The sequence below is a fragment of the Bombina bombina genome, chromosome 2, assembly GCF_027579735.1.
Source record: "Bombina bombina isolate aBomBom1 chromosome 2, aBomBom1.pri, whole genome shotgun sequence".
Lineage (NCBI taxonomy): Eukaryota > Metazoa > Chordata > Amphibia > Anura > Bombinatoridae > Bombina > Bombina bombina.
In genome coordinates, this window is record NC_069500.1 from 769422274 (window position 1) to 769432188 (window position 9915).

A 9915-nucleotide genomic window follows, 5' to 3' on the forward strand; every position below is an offset into this window, starting at 1 on the left:
GCATTAGCTGCAGATGATGCAAATTCTCCATAAATTTAAGAACATTCTGTCTGAAATATTTGATCTGTAAAACTAGATGGTTGTTGCTCCAAGTTGCATTAGGGCTTCAAAGGTTTTACATGAGTATGAGTGGTTTTAACTATGCTTTTACAAGGGTGGGGGGGGGGAAAACAAAGGAAGAATGAGTATGGTAAAAAGAAGACACATTTTTCTTACTATGTTCCTTTAAAGATATTACAGAATGAAACAAGAATCCAGCATGTTAAAGAAGTATCTTGACCCATGACACAATGGCTGAAGATTACTCTGGTACATGTTAAACCCCCAAGTATTTTTGAGTCTATGGGGTAGATTTATCAAGCAGTGGATGCTGCAATCTACCACCGAAGTTTCAGGTCCGCCTAAAACTTAAGTTAAGAACGCTGCTCGCATTTATCGATGTGGGGCGGACATGATCTGCTACAGTGGATCATGCCTGCCCAACTTTTGATAAATCTACCCCTATATCTCATATTGATTGGAATAGCTGTTAGATGCAGGCCCATTTTTGGTGAACAACCTGGGTTGTTCTTGCTAATTGGTGGATAAATTCATTCACCAATAAAAATGTGCTTTCCAGAGTTCTGAACCAAAAATTTAAAAAAAAGCTTAGATTTCTTTTTCAAATAAAGATAGCAAGAGAACGAAGGAGTAAATTAAAAAGATGCTTAAAATTGCATGCTCTATCTGAATCATGAAAGAAAAAATTGGGTTCAGTGTCCCCTTAACACCACCCACCAAACTGACATATGCAATTTGGACAGGAGGAGATAAAAAGCTGCCTGAAATGGAAGAGGAGCAAAATTCACATAATAGTAAAACAATGACAAAATAAATCAGAGAGAGGGGGCATGGCCTGGAGACTGGGAGAAGTAGCAGCATTATTCCCCCCTTTGCTTATATCTTAAAGGGACATGAAACACAAACGTTTTCTTTCATGATTCAGATAGAGAAGATAATTTTAAACAACATTCCAATTTACTTCAATTATATTTGTTTAATTCTTTAGATAACCTTTGTTGAAGAAATAGCAATGCACATTTGTGGCCAATCACAAAAGGCATCTATGTGCAGCTACCAATCAGGAGCTACTGAGCCTATTTAGATATGCTTTTTAACCAAAGGATATCAAGAGAATAAAGGAAATTAGATAAAAGGAGTACATTGGAAAGTTGTTTAAAATTGCATGCTCTTTCTAAATCATGAAAGAAAAAAATGTGGGTTTCATGTCCCTTTAAGCAAATGGTGTTTATTATGGCAGGTACCATAATCAAGTACTCTCTGGTAGACAAAGATGGTGGTGCTAGGCTTTCTAACACAGGAATATTGCTATTCCCTCAGATGATCCTAGATACAGTGATACCTGAAGTACCTACTTAATTTAAATGTAGTTATTCAAAGAGCAAGATATAGAAGAAGCAGAATTGGCACTAGAGAGCTACAAGAAACTAAAGCCAAGTTAAGAGTTTAGGATGAGTTTGACTTGCATTAGTTTGAACGCAATCAACATCCTAAAGATGACTTTTTGAAAGGATCTTTCCATTCAATAGATCCCTATAAAGCAGTTGTAGATAATCACACCCAGGTGATAACAGTTACAAAGGATTGCAGAAGATCACTCTGTTAATAAGAAATCTGTGCTCATTCTTTTTCTGATACCACAAAGAACATTTTAATACTTCTGACATTGACCTGGTTTGCAGTATTCCCTTATCAAGGAACGTGATTGCATAAGCCTCCTGGGATACTTTTGTTAAACTTAATTCTTTCACCTTGAAGGAACAACTTACAGCTGCTGGGTAGAAAAACACAATCCTCCTTATGACTTTGTAAAGTTGTTCCAGCTCTTCACCACAAACTTTACATTACAACATAGAGAATTTGCCCTATTTACATGACTATTAACAATGCAAAACCTTAAATATTGTTGGAGATCTCCATTATGTGTACTATTTCCTCATCATGGAGATGCTAATCAAAGTATTTGGTATTTAGTTGCTAGGTTCTTGCGGGATCCAGTCTCCTAAAGGTTCTGTAATTAGCATTTATGCCAATACCATGGCAGCCAGAAGATAATTAATAAGGTTAGTTAACTGGGTTTTATATTTGGATATTTTTTTAAGTTGTGTATTTTTGTATGTTTCGGTTACTCCTGTAATAATTTTTGCTATGCGTTAGTATCATACCAAAAATAATAAATAAAAAAACAGCAATATATTACTGCATTTGATAATAGGAAAAGTGCTGCATATAAGTCATAGGGTGTCATACTAATGTAAGGAGAAGCATTAATCCTCTCCAAATAGCTTTTGAGAATAAACTACACATGTAATGCTAGTATGGAGAATTAAGAGAAAAAAAATTTAAATAGAATTTCCACATGAATCAATAAATCTGTAACTTGTATACAGCGATGTAAGACCTGGGTATGTGTACAATCGATCTGCAAACAGAGCTACTTGCTGATGTCACTCACAACTGAACAGACTCCTTCCCCATTGGTGCATTTAGTAGTAAGTCTCTGGTTATTGGCCGGATCCACAATACTACAACAATAACAGGCGGGAGGAAGCTGGCATGAAGCAAGAGCCTGTATGGAGAAGGAAATATACATTGTTACTGATGCTTTTTAGTCTATCTTCTGCTAGTAAAACATGTGTACATTCCTACCAAGTAGCTAAATGGCTAACTAATAAACTTACTGTAGTAGCGGGCGGTCAGCAGTCATCTTTAGTGCATCTAGGTGAGTCTGTGCCAAGCGCAAACCGGGGAAGGTGAGACATCCGCCAAGGAAAGAACAGAGGGCAACCAGCATGATTTTGAAGGCTAGTTTAGTAAAGGGAACCCTAAAAAATGAAGAAAAGGGAAAACAAATAATAAAGCAGGTATCATTGTGTATTTAAAAAAAAAAAAAAAATTAAAAAATAAATATTACTTTGTAAACATGTATGGCTTTTACTGGTAAATAAAATAATTGTCCACTGTTATGTCTCTACTGGAAAATACGATAAAATTCTTACAATTTACAAAGTACAATTTGTTTTATAATAATAGAGGCAGATATTGAAGGAGGTCTATTTTCCCCTCCAAATAAGAACAGGGGCAGTGATTTATATAGAAAAAGAGCACTCAATACATAAGCCTGCTTAATTTGCGGACAAAAAAAACTATATATATATATACACACACACACAGGAACGAACAACCAGCTCAATACCATTGTTAGCCTGTTCTATGGCGATTTACGGCAATTTACCACCTGGGTGCAGCTTCTTTTAGCCCAGTAATGCTTTTCACAGAGTAGAACTTTCCTGTAGTATATCAGTCTGATCCCGCCTATTACAGTCAGTTCAGCATCGAAATACCAGGCAATTCCTCTCTGAACAAGGAACATAGCAACCCAAGACGATCGTTTCAGCCTTCATTGGGCCTCGTCAGTGAGGTGTAGCAGTATTCCTCTAAGCACACTGAGCAAGGAGTCCACGTCTGGTTGCCCCTTTTTCCCATAGGGAGACTAAATACACACAGAGAGAACTCCTTGCTTAGAGGAATATGGCTACACCTCACTGACGATGCCCAATGAAGGCCGAAACGATCGTCTGGGGTTGCTGTGTTCATTGTTCAGAGAGGAATTGCCTGGTATTTCGGTGCTGGACTTACCGTAATAGGCGGGATCAGACTGATATACTACAGGGAAGTTCTTCTCTGTGAAAAGCATTACTGGGCTAAAAGAAGTTGCACCCAGGTGGTAAATCGCCATAGAACAGGCTAACAAGCAAACAATAGTACTGAGCTAATTGTTCGTTCCTGTGAGTATATATATATATATATATATATATATATATATATATATATATATATATATATTGTATCCCAAAAACAGATCAGCACATCAAACAGTCTGTACAGCAGCCAGGGTGAACTTAAATGAAAATCCACAAATCCAAAGGCAAAAAAAGGCACTCACTGTTCACAATAAAATATAACTTTTAATTAGTATTCAAAGGTTAAAACGACATAACGTTTCGGTGTTCACATAACACCTTTGTCAAATGTCAAAAACAGTTATAGACAACTTAATGCCCAACCACTCACCTATCATACCTTAACACACACAACCTTATGTACATCATCGTTTGGCGCTCCTGTACGCTGATCATCCATGTGCGCAGTGACGTCATGACGTTGCTGCGTAGCGTAGCGTGACCACGTGGTATCACGTCGCCCAATCAAGTTACCATAGCAACCGGTATACAATACCTCCATAACTATACCGGGCTAATAGATCCCGGTTTCAAAAGTAGGCATAGCAGCCCATCAATTAATGCACTAGGCAATACACACTGGCCTATAGTTACTGACCACAGCAACACGTATTGCTCACAGTGAAGATCATGCAACAGGAGCGCAAACCATTTAAAATCATAATACAGTGTAATTACAGTTAAAAAAAATCGATCAATCATGGATAGCAGGGACATTTGAATGATTCGTTTGTCTAATATCAGCAAATCTACATGTATTGAATCAGAACGAATCTAATCCATGTGCCTAAGATACATTACTCCCCTTGTTTTTGTCTTCAATATAACTGTTTTTGACATTTGACAAAGGTGTTATGTGAACACCGAAACGTTATGTCGTTTTAACTTTTGAATACTAATTAAAAGTTATATTTTATTGTGAACAGTGAGTGCCTTTTTTTGCCTTTGGATTTATATATAAATAAATAAATAAATGCCTAATTAGTGTGATTCAGTATAAAAAAGGGTGGATTGCAAATACAAGTATGAGACTACCCCTTATACAATGGACAAAATGCTGAAAATCAAATTGCAGGAGGATGCAAGATGTTCATCTCATAGCCAATGTGGATGCTACTACTAGGGATAGAGGGTAAAAAAAAAACCCACATAAATATACCGGCAATCAGGCACATAAGATTGAACCAACACAATTTAAAGGGACAGTGAATTGTAAAACTTTCTCCACTTTAATGTGTTTTGTGATCCATTGAATCAGTTGGAGTGTATTCAAATGCTTTCAAATAGCTATTTTACCTTTATTTTGTCTTTGAAATAACTGATTTTGTCGGTTGTGAATGCCACCTATAATGAAAATGTCAATATTGCATTGTTGGCTATAGAAAAGCATTGAAACAACATAAAAAGTAAAACTTTTTATGTTGTTTGAAATACACTCTAGAGTTTTTCCCACTGCTGTAGGGGTTTAGCTCTAACGCATATCTCTATTATTATTTTATAGAAAAGCCTTGTAAATAATAAAAGCCAACAGTAGAGATAAACATCCTAGTGGGGGTGGAAGATAGCACAATCCCTTTAAAAGTTTTTCCTGCAGCTGTTTTGAATACAATGAACACATAATCAGTTGCTTCTTAAAATTTCGTTCCAACATCCCAAATCTGATCTACCACCATGCTGCTCAACAAGTAAATTCACTTACGACCACTGCCAGCCATGATGCACTAAGAAACGTTCCAAATTATCACAAAAGCTGGTCAGACCTGGAATGAGAAAAACAGATGGTTAAGCACAGAACCTTCACTAATACATGACAGATGGGCAGGGTGGTTGCTTGCTCATATTCATGTATGTATCACATAAGCAATCCAGAAGCACATAATTATGTCATTGTCATCCTTGTTTATAAAGTGATTGGTCTCTGGTTCAGTCACTATATAAACAGTCATCAAAATGAATAACACCAGTCACATGACTTTCTTGCTTGGCCCAATGTATACTGGATATGCCATCATCACCTGGTTCCAGTCCAAATTCCAGATATTCTTCTCTGACAATCATCACTATCATGGCAATGAGAAGAAAGAAGAAGGCAAAGGTCAGACAGACGGATCGCTCTCCTCCCTCTTCTGAGCGGAAGTAATGTTGCATAACCGTGAATAGGACTTTACTGTAACCTTTTGTTTAAGGAAACACAGACCATAAAAGCACCAGTTACATGCAGTGAAAAGACAACAGCAACTAGGATTGTTGGTCTACTCTAGAATACAAATGTATGGGTCCAATAACGAACATAATAAACTTCATCAAGCCCCCCGCCCCACAATAATATTCCAAGGATACACAGAGAAGATGACCGTCAGTAAACACCAGAGGACCCCTATATTCACTTCGCTTGAGGCATCTACCAGACAGTAATATCCCTCAGTAAACAGATAGATGAAAGTTGAGTACAATGAAAAGTCTATAAACCACTGGTACTCCAGGAAGTAACGAAGCACTGGGAAAAAGAAAAAAAAAAAAAGTTCAATCAGACAACATAATACCACAACTTTAAATACTTGGATCATATTAAATTCTTAAAGGGACACAAAAATCGATCCCTTAAGAAGCAATATGTAATATAAAGAAAATAAAAATAAAGTTAATACAATCTTGCAAAACAACCTTCCTTACCTATCTCTTGCACTATAGAAGCAGAGTACTACAGCCAATCATAAGCTTCTATACAGAGAATATCAGTGCTCCTCATGCAGCCTTCTCTCAGCCTCAGTTTAAGTGCTGGGTCTTCCAGGAAGAGATGTTGAGAGAAGGCAGCCTGAGTGCACTGCTATTCTCTATATAGAAGGCACACGCATCCGATTTACTGTACCACTCTCCTTCTATAATAGAAAAAACAGGGGTAGACGCTATAGGAGGAGGATGAGTCATGTAAAAAAAAAAAATGGTTAAATGTTTTTCGATTATATAAATCTAGTCCTAAAGCCTGTGTACATGGGCCATTTTTTGCAATACAGCGGTCCCACCCCTTGCGCTCTCTCCCCCCTCTCTTTTGCTCTCTCTCTCTCCCCCCTCTCTTTTGCTCTCTCTCTCTCCCCCCCTCTCTTTTGCTCTCTCTCTCTCCCCCCCCTCTCTTTTGCTCTCTCTCTCTCTCCCCCTCTCTTTTGCTCTCTCTCTCTCTCCCCTCTTACTGTCACTCTCCCTCTCTTTTGCTCTCTCTTCCCCCCTCTCGTTTGCTCTCTCCCCCCTCTCTTTTGCGCTCTCTCCCCCCTCTCGTTTGCTCTCTCTCTTCCCCCCTCTCGTTTGCTCTCTCTCTTCCCCCCTCTCGTTTGCTCTCTCTCTTCCCCCCTCTCGTTTGCTCTCTCTCTTCCCCCCTCTCGTTTGCTCTCTCTCTTCCCCCCTCTCGTTTGCTCTCTCTCTTCCCCCCTCTCGTTTGCTCTCTCTCTTCCCCCCTCTCGTTTGCTCTCTCTCTTCCCCCCTCTCGTTTGCTCTCTCTCTTCCCCCCTCTCGTTTGCTCTCTCTCTTCCCCCCTCTCGTTTGCTCTCTCTCTTCCCCCCTCTCGTTTGCTCTCTCTCTTCCCCCCTCTCGTTTGCTCTCTCTCTTCCCCCCTCTCGTTTGCTCTCTCTCTTCCCCCCTCTCGTTTGCTCTCTCTCTTCCCCCCTCTCGTTTGCTCTCTCTCTTCCCCCCTCTCGTTTGCTCTCTCTCTTCCCCCCTCTCGTTTGCTCTCTCTCTTCCCCCCTCTCGTTTGCTCTCTCTCTTCCCCCCTCTCGTTTGCTCTCTCTCTTCCCCCCTCTCGTTTGCTCTCTCTCTTCCCCCCTCTCGTTTGCTCTCTCTCTTCCCCCCTCTCGTTTGCTCTCTCTCTTCCCCCCTCTCGTTTGCTCTCTCTCTTCCCCCCTCTCGTTTGCTCTCTCTCTTCCCCCCTCTCGTTTGCTCTCTCTCTTCCCCCCTCTCGTTTGCTCTCTCTCTTCCCCCCTCTCGTTTGCTCTCTCTCTTCCCCCCTCTCGTTTGCTCTCTCTCTTCCCCCCTCTCGTTTGCTCTCTCTCTTCCCCCCTCTCGTTTGCTCTCTCTCTTCCCCCCTCTCGTTTGCTCTCTCTCTTCCCCCCTCTCGTTTGCTCTCTCTCTTCCCCCCTCTCGTTTGCTCTCTCTCTCCCCCCTCTCGTTTGCTCTCTCTCTTCCCCCCTCTCGTTTGCTCTCTCTCTTCCCCCCTCTCGTTTGCTCTCTCTCTTCCCCCCTCTCGTTTGCTCTCTCTCTTCCCCCCTCTCTTCCCCCCTCTCTTTTGCTCCCTCTCCCCCTTCTCTTTTGCTCCCTCTCCCCCTTCTCTTTTGCGCTCTCTCCCCCTTCTCTTTTGCGCTCTCTCCCCCTTCTCTTTTGCGCTCTCTCCCCCTTCTCTTTTGCGCTCTCTCCCCCTTCTCTTTTGCGCTCTCTCCCCCTTCTCTTTTGCGCTCTCTCCCCCTTCTCTTTTGCGCTCTCTCCCCCTTCTCTTTTGCGCTCTCTCCCCCTTCTCTTTTGCGCTCTCTCCCCCTTCTCTTTTGCGCTCTCTCCCCCTTCTCTTTTGCGCTCTCTCCCCCTTCTCTTTTGCGCTCTCTCCCCCTTCTCTTTTGCGCTCTCTCCCCCTTCTCTTTTGCGCTCTCTCCCCCTTCTCTTTTGCGCTCTCTCCCCCTTCTCTTTTGCGCTCTCTCCCCCTTCTCTTTTGCGCTCTCTCCCCCTTCTCTTTTGCGCTCTCTCCCCCTTCTCTTTTGCGCTCTCTCCCCCTTCTCTTTTGCGCTCTCTCCCCCTTCTCTTTTGCGCTCTCTCCCCCTTCTCTTTTGCGCTCTCTCCCCCTTCTCTTTTGCGCTCTCTCCCCCTTCTCTTTTGCGCTCTCTCCCCCTTCTCTTTTGCGCTCTCTCCCCCTTCTCTTTTGCGCTCTCTCCCCCTTCTCTTTTGCGCTCTCTCCCCCTTCTCTTTTGCGCTCTCTCCCCCTTCTCTTTTGCGCTCTCTCCCCCTTCTCTTTTGCGCTCTCTCCCCCTTCTCTTTTGCGCTCTCTCCCCCTTCTCTTTTGCGCTCTCTCCCCCTTCTCTTTTGCGCTCTCTCCCCCTTCTCTTTTGCGCTCTCTCCCCCTTCTCTTTTGCGCTCTCTCCCCCTTCTCTTTTGCGCTCTCTCCCCCTTCTCTTTTGCGCTCTCTCCCCCTTCTCTTTTGCGCTCTCTCCCCCTTCTCTTTTGCGCTCTCTCCCCCTTCTCTTTTGCGCTCTCTCCCCCTTCTCTTTTGCGCTCTCTCCCCCTTCTCTTTTGCGCTCTCTCCCCCTTCTCTTTTGCGCTCTCTCCCCCTTCTCTTTTGCGCTCTCTCCCCCTTCTCTTTTGCGCTCTCTACCCCTTCTCTTTTGCGCTCTCTACCCCTTCTCTTTTGCGCTCTCTCCCCCTTCTCTTTTGCGCTCTCTCCCCCTTCTCTTTTGCGCTCTCTCCCCCTTCTCTTTTGCGCTCTCTCCCCCTTCTCTTTTGCGCTCTCTCCCCCTTCTCTTTTGCGCTCTCTCCCCCTTCTCTTTTGCGCTCTCCCCCCCTTCTCTTTTGCGCTCTCCCCCCCTTCTCTTTTGCGCTCTCCCCCCCCTCTCTTTTGCTCTCCCCCCTCCTCTCTTTTGCGCTCTCTCCCCCCTCCTCTCTTTTGCGCTCTCTCCCCCCTCCTCTCTTTTGCGCTCTCTCCCCCCTCCTCTCTTTTGCGCTCTCTCCCCCCTCCTCTCTTTTGCGCTATCTCCCCCTCCTCTCTTTTGCGCTCTCTCCCCCTCCTCTCTTTTGCGCTCTCTCCCCCTTCTCTTTTGCGCTCTCTCCCCCTTCTCTTTTGCGCTCTCTCCCCCTTCTCTTTTGCGCTCTCTCCCCCTTCTCTTTTGCGCTCTCCCCCCCCTCTCTTTTGCGCTCTCCCCCCTCTCTTTTGCGCTCTCCCCCCTCTCTTTTGCGCTCTCTCCCCCCTCCTCTCTTTTGCGCTCTCTCCCCCCTCCTCTCTTTTGCGCTCTCTCCCCCTCCTCTCTTTTGCGCTCTCTCCCCCCTCCTCTCTTTTGCGCTCTCTCCCCCTCCTCTCTTTTGCGCTCTCTCCCCCTCCTCTCTTTTGCGCTCTCTCCCCCTTCCTCTCTTTTGCGCTCTCTCCCCC

General features: G+C 43.5%; 1 protein-coding gene across 1 annotated transcript in view; it reads right to left on the reverse strand.

Annotated features, from left to right (window-relative positions):
- TMEM161A (transmembrane protein 161A) overlaps positions 1–9915 on the reverse strand; it is a 48116-nt gene that overhangs the window by 21923 nt on the left and 16278 nt on the right. The window contains exons 5-9 of the mRNA XM_053702915.1: positions 6144–6300; positions 5819–5970; positions 5503–5563; positions 2742–2885; positions 2516–2629 (exon numbers count right to left, since the gene is read on the reverse strand). Of these exons, the coding sequence (XP_053558890.1) occupies positions 2516–2629; positions 2742–2885; positions 5503–5563; positions 5819–5970; positions 6144–6300 (628 nt within the window). The remainder of the gene's footprint in view (positions 1–2515; positions 2630–2741; positions 2886–5502; positions 5564–5818; positions 5971–6143; positions 6301–9915) is intronic.